This window comes from Malurus melanocephalus, unplaced genomic scaffold, assembly GCF_030028575.1.
Source record: "Malurus melanocephalus ecotype Western Australia unplaced genomic scaffold, MMel_1.1 scaffold_534, whole genome shotgun sequence".
Taxonomy (NCBI): domain Eukaryota; kingdom Metazoa; phylum Chordata; class Aves; order Passeriformes; family Maluridae; genus Malurus; species Malurus melanocephalus.
The window spans coordinates 307528-321417 of NW_026623766.1; the positions used below are offsets into that span (position 1 = coordinate 307528).

General features: G+C 41.9%; 1 protein-coding gene across 3 annotated transcripts in view; it reads right to left on the reverse strand.

Moving 5' to 3' along the window:
* Positions 1-13890, reverse strand: part of BICD2 (BICD cargo adaptor 2) — a 95657-nt gene that overhangs the window by 18901 nt on the left and 62866 nt on the right. For all 3 annotated transcript variants that reach the window (XM_057381856.1, XM_057381854.1, XM_057381853.1), the window contains exon 3: positions 2782-2934. In XM_057381856.1, the coding sequence (XP_057237839.1) occupies positions 2782-2934 (153 nt within the window). The remainder of the gene's footprint in view (positions 1-2781; positions 2935-13890) is intronic.

Sequence of the window (13890 nt, forward strand, 5' to 3'; positions counted from 1 at the left end):
AAATGGGGGGAAAAACCACTAATGAAAATGCTTGCCTGCAAGGCACCAAGTCATTTTACTTTTGAATGTTTGATTTCACTTAAATATTATAGCAAAAGAACACTTCTTTCATTTCTGGAGTCTAGTTTCAGCACTATGACTGTATGTAAACATGGCTTATGTAATTTACCTTCACAGAGACCACAGAATAAATTCAGTAAGCATAATGTCAAATGAGCTGATCTATTCCAGCTCAATTAGGACAGGTGGGAAGTACAACATGTGTGATACATAGGCATCCCAAACCAGGCTTTCCTAGCGCTGCATGCAAACATTTGTTTGATTAACAAATTCCCTGGCCAACCTTCCCACAAAGTCAAACTTCATATTTCCAAAAGCCGGCATGACAAAGGTACTCTTTGACACTCTGCTTCACTGCCATTAGAATATACCACTGGGTTAAAACTGTGATTGAGCTCTGCTTTTATACATCCAAAATAAAATGCTTTAGCATTTCTCCCATCATCATCATTTCAGCACATCTTGAAAGGGCTACAATTCAGACTCTACACTTGAGACTCACTTTGATGAGTTTGATGGCATACTATCTATTACCTCTAAAACTGCACTTATTTAAACCTCTCTTGCACTGAAATTATGTACACAAACAATTAAGGTAAAATTTTTAATCACTTGGGGGAGGCAGGGAGAAGGCAAACATAATATTTTTTCTTATTCTGAAAGAAAGGAAATCATACCACATGGTATGTCACATTATTTTTTGCCAATTGCTAAATGAGTTTTAGACGACAACATAGAGCAACCAGGGAGTGCTGAACCACACCCAATTTACAAACCAGGAATCAGGCATGTTAATTCAGTGTTGCCTGGGAAAACTTGATGGCTGCTTTTAGTTGTGACAGTAACTAGAATAATTAAAAACTAGAATACTTAAAAGTTCATCAAGTAGGATTGGAACAAGGTAGATAATTAAACAATCCATTGCCATGAAAAAAACCCGAGCACTGGGTTCTGTATACAACCACTGAGACAAAATATTTCAGGTTGTAGTCCATTTTCAAAGTTTCAATACAAATATAGCAGTCAATAACTACGAGCAACTATCAAGATGGCATCTGAGGCTAAATTTGGCTTGGCCCAGAATAGCAGCATTCTGCAATAATGTTATTCTAGAATGTGAACATGGAGCTGGGAACTTTCACTTGCTGCTCTGAATATGATGAATGAGACAAAAAAGGTGAAACCCAAAAGTAACGTGCTGCATAGGTTGGATTTTACCAGTTCCTTCTCTCTTCCAGCCTGCATCTAGAGCCCTTTTTGTCCCTACTGCAGGATGTCAGGGCCCCAAAAACTGCATAATTAGACCAAATATATGCAGATAAGAACTGGTCCAAGTTGGAACCCCATTTTGAGCAGTCAGGCCCAAAATAATAACACTGACAAGAAGTTCCACTTGGAGATAAATAAAATACATTCAATATCCCACATATCTAGCTTGGCAGTGCACCTTTCGTTCAGAGCACTGAGGGAGTTTTGCAGCAAATCATAAAGGGATTTTTTCTATGTGCTGACTACTACAGATGGTATTAACACTGAATTTTCTCAAGAACTTTTATTTTAGGAATATTATCATGGAATTGTAGAATCAGAGAATAGTCTGGGCAGGGAAGGACCTTAAAGTTCATCTCATTCCTCATCGTGCCATGGGCAGGAACACCTTCCACTAGACCAGGTTGCTCCAAGCCCCATCCAACCTGCCCTTGAACATTTCCAGGGATGGGGCAGCCACAGCTGCTCTGGGCAACTTGTGCCAGGACCTGACCACCCTCTCGGCCAACAATTTATACTGAATATCCCATCTGTGCAAGCCCTCTGGCAGTGGGAAGCCATTCCCCCTCTTCCAAGGTCCCTTTCCAGCTTTCTTGGAGCCCCTTTAGCTACTGGAAGGTCTCTCTGGAGCCTTCTCTTCTCCAGGCTGAACATCCCCAGCTCTCCCAGGGGAGAGCAGAGGGACTCCAGCCCTCACAGCATCTTTGTGGTCTATGTCCTTCACTTTCCCAACTGAGCCTTGAGGTTTATTTACGCAATGTGACTGACAGATACCTGAAGGCTAAAAACAGCAAGTCCCACACTGATACATGAAAATAAGTGAGGCATGCCAAAGACCATGTCTAATCTAATGAGCTCCATAAATGATAACTCGGGGAAGTTCTTTGAGAAGTTTGAGAATGCAGTTTTCTAAAACTCTGGATAGCTGGAACTGCGCAACTAAATGTGACTTTTCAGACATGCAGTCACACGGGTGTGACAGTAGAGCAACTCTAACAGCATTCCAAGTCTAAAGAAAGTAACTAGAAAGGAAGAGCAGCACATAAATGGAGAGAGAATGTAACGATTAAGTTGCAATTAGAGCATCCCTGTTTCCAGATACTGTAGAAGAGGAAAGATGGAAGACAGATGGATGGAGGCCAGTATAAAGAGACACTGAAAAACTACTGTAGCAAAAGGACTAAATCAAGTAACAAAGCAGAGTGAGAGAGACTTTGCTTCCATCAGAGAAAGGAAAGGCAATGGAAGGACTTGGAAGTCAAAGTAGAAGCAATAAGGTATTATGACTGCATAAATAGACAGAAACGACAACTCTTTGTGCTAAAATATAGAGCTTACAGTCTGAAAACTAGTGCAAAGGTAGAAAATTAGTAGTTGGATGTTCAAATGAGACAGAGCCCTACTGTAACACAGGAATTAACTGGTGCAATGCTCACTGGTTGAAAAACTTGCCTGATTTTGCTTCAGGACAGAAACTTGTTTCTGGAGACAGATGTTTTCCTCTTCAAGCTCAGTGTAGTCCTGCAGCAAACGTGCTTCTCGGAATTTACATTCTTTAATATCATCTCGCAGGCGGGCCCTTTGGATCTCCACATTCTGGTTGGCCTGGAAAAAAAAATCCAAATGATGGTGATTTGGTCAACTACAACTAAATTCCAAAATTTTATAACTTTTCTTATGTGCAGTAATTAATTAGATTATCTTGAAACAGAAACTCTTTCCCTCACCTCCTGAAATTACAGAAAATCAAATCATTTCCAGAATAATTAGATTTTGTTTTCTTGATTCTCTTATAAATTCTCACCACTGACTCAGAAAAAAGTCAATAAACAAGCAGGAGAAACAACATTCACCCCTATGTTGTCTCACTGGCTGTAGGTAATCAGCAGAAGTTTTCCAGACCAGAAGTCGGTGCCCAATTCTGTTTCCACTTTAACAAGGAGGGCATTTTCACCAGAGAAAGACAGAATCAGATGACTAAAGATGTTATTTGGACATGTATTTGCTGCTGCTTTCCAACAGACATTATCTCTATTGCCCAGAGCAATAAGCTGAAAATATGATACAATGAATCCTTCTGGAGAGAGAGAGACAGAGTTAAACCCATGAAATCCAAGATCTCAGGCAGAAAAAAACAGAAATTGGTTGACATAAAATAGTCCCTTCCCTCAGCCCCAAGATTTATGCAGGACTTAATGAAAGGCTTCAAAGAAAAAAATTACCATTGTTTTGAAATAGATAAGAAGTAAAAACCAATATATAGGTATGGTACGATCTACAGATCTTTCATGAATATACACAGACAAATAAATTGAGCTGGAACGTATACAGCTAAAGGAATGGCCACTGTCTTTAGCTTTTATTTTTTCCAATAGTATTTTCCTTCAAGGCTTATCTTCAAACAACTAACTCATTCAAAGTGAAAAATAAGTTCTAAAACATTAACATAATTAGCTTCAGATATAAGCAAATAAGGAATACAGTTGTCTAGAAAAATAGTATTTTTGCATGCCCATGATGCGATGGAGTGGTTTTCCAAACAGCTCTAAATCAAAACCACTGCTAGCTGCTGACAGAGGCAGCCTATCACCTCAGCTGAGGCTATAGGACCTGCTGTCTGCTCACTTGTCCTGCAGCCCAGCCAAGAAAATTCAGCCTCTTGCCTACAAACTCAGATTCCTTCTGAGCTCTCCACTCCTGGCCAGACCCAGGCATGCCAGTAATGACTAAATAGTCTCAGTCCTTGAGAGCACGCAGCAGGGATCCACCAAATAACCACATGGCTACCTGAGGCGAGGGAAATGTTTGCAGCAGGAGCATGTGCCAAGACTTGAATCTGGCAAATTCTGAATACAAATAGTGAATCACCTGCAACTGTTAAGACTAATAAATCTAAATTACAATTTCCTCACATATTAGGTAAAGATTAAGACTATATGAAATTGCCTGCTTATTTTTAGCAGCAAAGAGCAGAGCTCAACTTCACAGCCCACTGAGAAACCAAAATTGATGCACTACAGACACTACTGTACCAATACAAATTACAAGGTAAGTATCCCATATTCCATGCCTGAGTAAGTGTTGTCTCTATCTTTGCACAAACCCAGGGCCACAGGGAAAGCTGAGGGCTGACATTAATTCACACCTTTACATCTCCTTAAAAATCACAGCAAAGACCTCTTGCCTTTGGCAGAAAGAGCCTCCAGCCAGATAATCTAAACTGTTTAACAGGATTGCAAAATCCTTGATCAAACAAATCATCATACTATTTTCCCCATTCCCAAGTAAGTGAAATGCAATGGAAGACCTCTCACAAAGCTACTGGTGAGCTTCTTTCCCCACCATTCAGGCTGCTTTGCTCTTCTTCCTTCCCGGATGATCTGATCTTTAAAGAGCACAATGCTTGGAAAAACTTTTGGAGACCGTCTGGTATGAAGAAAGAAAGGTTTCTGAGCAACCCTGCCTGTTTCATTCAAAGCAACAGCAAGAGCTCATTATTTAGTGTGAAAGTATGGTCCTGTTAGTCTACCACAAGAAAAATCATTCTATTTCCATGTGTGCAGGAAAGCCAGATTTAAAAATAGCTCCCTTGTCTCCTGACCAGAGACAGGAGATCTAACCTAGATGTATTGGCTGTTACCAAGTTTTGCATTTAGCTTGCTCTTAGATTTTTTTTTTTTGTCAAATAAATGCGCATGCTTGCAAGCAGCAAGATTCAGCTGGATGCCATGTGAACTCATATAACTGACCAAATAGTGGAATTCTTCCACAGAAAAGAGAAGCTAAAGCTACTACCTCCTTCCTAGATCAGATTTTTCTACTACCCACACAGAAAGTGATATTCATGTACTTTAAGACACACATTGCACAAGTTCTCCCTCACAGGTTTCACAGTTCCTCAAGTCTCTAGAAAAGGTGAGCTAACCTACTGAGGAGTGTGGTCCTTCCTTTAACTCTTATTGCTTCAGTGACTCAGTGACATCTTTCTTCCTCCTCTGTCCTACACACAGAAGGGCTGGAATACATGGGAATGTCTGACCAGGTACTCAGCTGGACCAGGTCACACATACACTTAAAGCAGATTATATTGTGATAATGATGTGTTAAAGTGCTGAGCGGAGAACTCATGGCCATAAAATCCCACTCTGCTCATCTACCTGATAAACCCCTCAGCTTCTCAACCCACAGTAGACTGCCACTATGCAAAGCCTCCCACCCATCCTGCTCAGGAAGACCATAATCTGAAAATGATTTTGTCTGATCAAAAGGTCACCGACTGTCCTGTTTCTGCTGACAGAGAGACTGTCCTCTGAGAGGACAGAGCCTTTTAACACTCTCACGTCTGCCTCAGAAGGGTTCTGCAAGAGGCCCCTCCAAGCAGCACTGGTACTGGAGGTCCTTCAGACCAGTCTGAATCTGCCCTTGCCTGCACGTCAAAAACACAACTACTGTCCTGCAACACTGTCAGAAGCCTACTCCTTATCACCTGCTTTTTCCAGTACACCCCAGCACAAAGGTGTGTGTACTTTGACACTGATAATTAAAATAAATGAGAGAAAAATCTCAAGTAGCTGATTTCCTCCTTTGTCCTGGGCACTGCATAGTAGCCTCCAAGTCACCAGCCAAAGCGTGATCTGTCAAGCCAGGCTGTGTCATTGGCATGGGTTCTAATACCTGGAATTCCACCAGTTCATGAAGCCACGGATCAGTCGGAGTTCCCTGCTGCAGTAAACTCATTCATATATGATTTTATATATCATTATTGTCATCAAGAGCCAAAGGTTAGTTTGCCCAAATTTATTACTAATTCTAGGTTTAGATTTAATTTTCATACAGTAAGTATTTCTAAGTATGATCATTCCCTCTTGATTACTCTTGGGAAAGAGACACAAAAAAAAGGATGCACTTTGAAAGAAACACAGTGCAGTCAGACATGACAGCAATTTCTATGTATTCTGTTTCTCTGGGTAGAAAAAAAATCATGGAATCATTTATGTTGGAAAGAACCCTTAAGATCATCACCAACCATTAACCTAAAACTGTCAAGGCCATCAAAATAATCAATAAAACATTGTCTCTTAGACATTAGAATAAATGTAAGCATGAAAATTGGGAAGACTAATCCTCAGACATGTAACTTAGTCCCATATTTAGTGACCTACTGAACAGTGAAATTAGGAGCTTAAAATCTGGACCTTTAAGATTTCTTATCCATGAAAAGAAAGCTTCAGGTCAACCACTAGACAATATCACAACTAACAAGCTACATTCTTTGCAGTTTGCAAGTCATATGGGAATTCCCTGGGGCCCATCTGATCTTAAGGGCATTTCCTCTGCACAAAGGAGGACTGGGGTCCTGTGGCAAAGTATGACATAACTGTGTAATTAATAGCTGGGATATAAAATCCTTTTACCAGAACCAGATCTGAATTAAGATTCCATAAGAAACCAAAAATAATCTTCCCCTAGTTCTCAAGTTACAGATTTACAAAACATACCTTGTATGTTTTTGTTTTTTGTTATAGTCATTAAACCAACCACTAGTACTTAAGAGAGAAAAAAGAAGACATAAGGTTTCATTATATCCAACTCTTTACATCAACAGCTACAAGAGCTTCTTGCTTTTAAAATTTTACCCAGTCTATTCTTACAATGGAGAAATTACAAAATAGTATAAAAATAATTGCTTATTCATGTGAAGGAAAAGCACCACGGTGGCCTGGCTCTGCTGCCTCACTCATAGAACTTGTCTCCAGTCACACCTGTCTCATCCTGTGCACACAGGTAGAGTTACTGCATAAGATGTTCCTCTGTTAGGATGATTTATGATAGTCTATGCCCCGATCCTTTGCTTTATGCCCAAAAATGATTCCTGTGTTTTTAAGATGGGTCTGGGGGAGGGAGGAGCCTTGGGGCCCCTTGGTAGACTTTGAAAAAGTCTCACTGCCTAGGCATCGAGGAGTATGGTGTCATTTGGGTTTTGTTTGGCTAGCATGGTTTTGTTAGCCCAGGCTAGAAGTTTTTTCCATTCCCGGGCCTTGAAGAAGCTGCCGCGGCAACCCTTTGGCAGCTTTTGAGGTGAAGTGGACAGCCTGTTTAGTCTGAGATCAGAGAGGATGGGACCTGTGGGAGAGGGGTTGGTCGGGATGGGTGGGAGAGAGGAGCCACTCTGTCTGGGCCCCAAACCTTGGGAAAGCTGAGCTGGGGAGGGAGAGCACTCCGAGAGGCTCCAGCCCACCTGCTTCATCTGCTGTGGAGAGGGGATCGACGCTGGATGCACGGAGGCTGGTGGAGACCTACAGCCAGGCACAGCTATACCTACAGCTGTGCAGATACAGATAAAAGCATAGAACACCACCACACCAAACTTGTGTCAGTGACATTCGTTCAGCATTTAACTACTCTCATCAACATATGGCAGTCATCAAGTTACTGGCAACACCAAGCTGAGTGGTGCAGTGACACACCTGAAGGATGGGGCCATCCAGATGGAGCTGGACAAGCTCAGTAAGTGAGCCAGGTTGGAGCAAACTGGTCTAGCAGAAGCTCTCCTTGCCCACAGGACAGGGTTGGACCTAGATGATCTTTAAGATCCCATTTTATGATTTATTAGGCAATTTTACGATTCTATTATATACTCAGAAGCAACTATTATAGTTTTTATAACTGTGCTGATGAAACACAGACATCACTCTCAGGCCCTTCACACCAGAAATGGACCTTCCTTTGAATACAAACCTTTGTTTGTTCTAATTGTATCTAGCATCTGTGACCCCTTCTTTAAACATTGCATGGGAAACTACTAAGAAAACAGTTCTTGTAAGTGAGAGAAAAATGAGCATACTCACAGCATATTTTACAACACAAGCACAGATGGACCATACAATCACTGTCTGCATCAGTCAGGCTGTGTTTTCTAGGGTTTATAGCATGTGTCTTTGGCTTCTTGTTCACACAACCTCACTGGAGAAAAATAATGTGGATATTGTTCTGGACTGTACTTTGGTCTCTCTTCTCCACTCTGTTGCTGCAAGTCATGCCATGTCATGGTCTATCTGCTAAGAAGTTGTTGGGCTTTCACGACCTTGGTGTGCCGCAGACAGCAGCAGATGCAAACAGGGAAGGAAAGGAAAGGAAGGCAGAGCACGGTGGTCATTGAAGAAACAGAAGACATAGTGTTTTGTTTGAGTGTTGAAAAGCAAAGTCAAGCTTTAATTGCATTTCATACCAATGATTTTAAAAGAATCCAACCAAATCCTCCCCCCAAAAAAGCCAAAAAAAAAAGAAACCAAAAAAGAAAAACCAAGAGAGATGACTCCTATCCCAGTCAGTCTACCTTCCTTGGTGCCTCTCTGAAACATCAACTTGTGCAGCATTTGTCCCCAGCACTTTCACAGAAATCTGAACTACACTTAGTGTCACGGCAGGAGCTCTCCCTTCCCAGCACAACTCAGATGCAGAACATGTATTCCAAATACAGCACCACAAATTCCTGTGTTGGCACCCTGGGCTGTTCTGCACCTGATGCTAAAAGAACTCACTAAGACAGTTCCTCACCTCACTCCTTCTTGAGGTTTTCACACATCTGGTCCAGGTGTGCACCTGGTTTATGCATTTGGAGCCACTAGGCAAACCTGACCTGATTTTTCTTTCCTAGTAGAAGCTGCAGTCCTACTTTTTATTTTATGTACTAGGAGAAAAGATCTGAAGAACTCTAATTCACAAGATGTGCCCTATGTTCCCAAGCACAGGCAGGTTATGCTATGACAAATATCCTGAAAGAAACAAAAATCAGAGATGCCAAGAAGAAGAGGTGGAATTTGCGCAACTTGCAGGACACATTTCCCTGCAGGAAGTGGGAAAACAGCATATTGCCTACTTATCAAAACTTATCCAGAATGCTTCCCATAGTTCTGAAGCATTAATGGAAGACATGCAGCTACACAGACACATGGGAGCAAATATGCAAAACTACCTGGGTTTTGGTTTTGATTTGGGTGATTTGGGTTTTTTTGTTAACCTGTTCTGCAATTATCCAAACACCTACCCCATAACAAAGTATCTTACTATGGATATATGTGTCTCAGGATTCTCTTTATTTGTCATCAGCGCTGGGATACACTCTATTAATTTATTCAGCTCAAGATTTTTTTTTTCTTCGCAAATTTTTAAATAAAAAGCTTTATGAAGCTGTGATATTAAGGATAAGTTTATCACAACAGTGGAGAACAAAGACATGCACTGTCATTTTCTGCACAATGTTAGTAAGGCTTGAGTTGACACTCAAATACCACAGTATATCCTGATGCCAGTTAAACATTAGAACTCTGTAAACAGCATCAAGTCCTGATACAATACATATGCCCTCTTTCGTAATTACTTGGTTGCTATATGTCCAAACATTTGATACAAACCCAACACACCCAACACCTGTCCAACCATTCCTTTGTCATAGCGGCATGGGTTAACACTTGGGCACATGGCAATACCTCACTTTTCTTGTTTAAGCTACTTATATAAGGATGAAGCCCTGATGCAGTGATTTTCTGATGACAAGCTGCACCCCAGGTGAGGACGAACATACCTAACCCTGAGCCACAGGCTATAGCTGCCCACCCAAGCAGGCAGCTTTTGCCCAGTAGTCTTTTGGACACTAAACATGAGAAGTCTAGCACTGGTGCAGCCCACACAATCCAGTGTGTGGTATCTCTACAAAAACAAATGGATCCATGATATAGAAGAAGCTGGGAAGGCTGAAATGAGCCTTATGATCAGAAGCTGGGGGCACTGGTGGTCTCTGAGATCAGAGATGAATATTTTAATTGAACTGAAATAATCTATCTTAAAACTGGAATAAGTAAGTTATTGGTAATGCTTTCGTTTCCAAATAGCAATCTCATCACCTATAAAAATGAGCTGGTTTTCAACTCCAGGAGCATGAGAGGGGGCCCCATTCTGTTTGTGCATTTCCAGCCATGCTTCTCCAGAGACCCACGGTGCCAGGCAGCAGGTGGGCCTGGGCTCTACACCTCAGCTTCAGCTGAGCACAGGAGTCTGGGAGGAAAACACTAACCTAGATCAGCAATAGTGTTATGAATGGTATTGTGTAACACTGTTATTCAGTCTCCCCTTCCTGCACAGAATTGCTTGCTTAGAGCAGTTAAACTCCAGGTGCTTTTCGAATCTTAAATCTAAATGCTTAGCAGCTTTCCATGTCCTTCCTTTCCACAATGAAAACATTTAACCCTCCTGAGGGTTTTAGGTAGCTGTAATTTTTCACTTCCGGAAGTGTTAGTGGCACCAAGCCCAGTTCTACGAAGGGTCACTGCTATGCAAAGTGTCCCCAAGCAGCCATGTGGAGGGATGAGCAATGCTCAGCAGCAGTCTGGCTCACCCTGCACCCACCACTCAGCTGGCACACAGGGAAGGAGTCTGTGTGCTGGGTTTGTATCTTTAGGTACTAAAGAAACAAGCTGGAGGTTGTTTCGCCAAAACTCTCTTAAGCTGAAAGACAGAAGAAAATTGCTCAGCAACTAAGGCAACAGGCCTCTGCATTCAACAGTCTATCATTCCCGCAGGTATGGGAGGACATGGGGATGCTCCCTGAGGGATAGCTGAACTCATATTTGCCTCAGAAACAGCTAAACTCAAGCTGTGACTGCAGTAATTCTCCCTATCGATGCAAACTATCAAGCGACTGAAAAGATGAAGGCTACTTGCAGACAAAATGAACACCTAACCTGCTACAGTGACACACAGAGCCATTGCTGCCTCCTCTGTGGGCTTGTCTACAGCCTACATGCACAGGAGTAAAGTCGTACCAAAAATGTATTTCAATTGGTAGCTCTAAGTCACATTTATATTAAAAGCAAGCATATTGTGACATCAGATACTGATTTCTTTGTATTTCAGATTGAAGCTGCTTATTAAGCTAATAATCTGTTTAAAAGTTAATAACCAAAATCAGCCACCCCTGTATCTGCACTTCTTAACAGCAAACAGCAATGAAATCCACCACTGAAGTACAGCTCTGCTCAGGGAAGCTGTGGTGACTCAGAGTGTGATAAGTGAAAGTTGGTTCATGAAATCACCACATGCACTATTAGAACAGATTGACAGCCTTGGCATAACTCTGCCCCTGTTTGTAACACCTTCGAGTATCTCAAGGGGGAGGGGAGCTGCGAGCGTACAGAGAGGACTCCTGCCCCCCAGCAACTCCGCCTACCAAGGGCCGCCAGAGCTCCGCAAGAGACCCAGTAACACAACGCAGACCTATCAGGATCTCTGGAAACTTCTAGACACATCACGTCACCTAGAGACAGAGGGGGTATAAAAAGGGGGCTCAGGGTCCGTGCGGTGCGGTGTCGTAGGTGGTGGGGGAGACTTACCTGGCTGGTGTCCTAGGTGCGGCCGGCCACTCGCCTAGCCCGCCCAGCGCTGTGCTTGACTAATCTCTGTTTGTTAATGCTTGCTTAATTAATTAAATTGTTAATTGGATTCAAGTCTCTAATTGGCTCCTGAGGCTCAATTTATCACAAGAGGAGCTACAGCATGAGAGATCACAAAACAAACTTTGAATCAATAATGTGCTGAAATTGAGTTCAGATCCTGCAAGCACTCAGGATTCCATTTCCCAAACCAAATTTAGATTCTTCTGTGTGTCTTAGGGGAGTTAAACACAGTCAATCCACTGTGACACTTTGGTAGCAAATGCAGAACTGACCCATTTTCCCCTCTGGGACCTGGCCTCCAGCTCTGGTGCCAGAAAGATATTTCACCCCTCAGAAGCAACCATGCTACTGGAATACAGCTCACAATATATCCACAACAGCTCTCCTTAGAACAGCAGCTTTTGTCAGCAAGGTGCCAATTCACCATCTGCTGGACCTACGTGTTGTGGTTCTCCCCCTGAATTGATCCACCTCCAGCCTTGAGCAGGTGCCAGAAGAACTGCAGGGCAGTAGTGTGCCTCACACCCCAAACGTACAAGTCAGAAAAGGCTGGCAGAGCAACTGCCACCGGAGCTTGTAGGTCCAGCACAGGCTCACGACAGGAACAGTGATGAGTCACCAAGCCTGCTAAAGGAGCGAAAAGGAATCAAATGCCATAGGACCGGTCACAGGGCAGTCAATACAGTCAATATCCTGAACAGCGTTGCTTCGTCCTAACCAAGCTAAACTTCAGCTAATGTTTTAGGGTTTCCATAAACCAATTTTCTAACACACTGACAACTTCTTAAAGCTTTTCTCGGGGCAAGTTCTTTTCGTTGTGACTTTTGTTTTTTAATTTTAACATCCTACTCTTAATGTGCGGTAATTACTGTTCAAAAAACCCCCACCTCAGAGATTCTAGAGAACTGCTCCACACTGTGCTCCATTCTTCCTGCCAGCAGTTCAAAACTGTTGAAAAAGTCAAGTCTGTTCTGTCCCTTGGCAAATCCGTGCTAAGCCTGCCTCATCAGAAATATCCACAAACCAGATCTTTTGATTAATCATAAGTACAAGTTCATCTTGTAAATGAAAGCCTTCCCTCCTCTGTTACAGGGCCTGTTGAAGGTTTCTTTATTTTCTTACTGTAGTATTAAAGGCCTCTTTTAAAGCTTCCATTAACTGTTTCTAGCAGCGACAGTCTTACTTGGGCAAATTTAACCACCAGCATGCTGTAGGAACACCCCAAGAGCACGTTCATGGGACCTCAGCACTAGATACTACAAAGCTGTCAGAATTTTAAAAAGTTACAATTTAAAATATATTGACAAGAAGCTGAAGTTAGTACCACTATGAATGATTAGAAGTCTCCTACTGACTTAATTTGGCCTGACTAATTTACATATAAAGCATGAGATCAAAGCTTTGGATGAATTTATTCTCCCAGCATTAGTGACCTATATTCACAGGGTGTCACACCTTCAGGATGTGGAATGTGCTTAGTTTACACTTCCCAAGCCTACTGAGATACAATAGTCTCAAAACCACTGCTTTAAGAGTTCCACCACTACTTCAAACAAATTTAATGAGCTGAATCACAAAGGAGTTCTCTATCTAAACTTATGATATCTATGACACCACTTTATTATGTAACAAAGGTATATTATAGATTTTGCTTACATTTACATTATGGCAGTGGTACTTCTTTCTTGAAAATGCCATTGAGTAAAGGAAGTTAATATTAAACAGCACAAACAGCATCATATGGAAGCTAGTTACAAAACAAACAAAAGGAAAAAAAAACCCCACAAAAAAACACACCCAAAAAACCCAATAAAACAAAACAAAAACCCAATCAAACAAAAAGCCAAACCAAACAAAAAAATCCCAAACCAACAGATACTCCCTTTACAGGGATAGTACTTCTTGTGGAATATAGGAAGAAGATGCCTGGCATCTCCAAAAGACAAGAAGTACTCTGTACAAATCACAAAGTAGCACCCGTCCCCACTACAACTCACAGGATGAATGTGTACTAGATAGAGCAGTGAACTCTATCCTGTGAGTCTGGATAAAATCCATCTCAACTCCTCTTTCTGACCAGGATATGCTAACAGCACCTACTAGCTTTTGC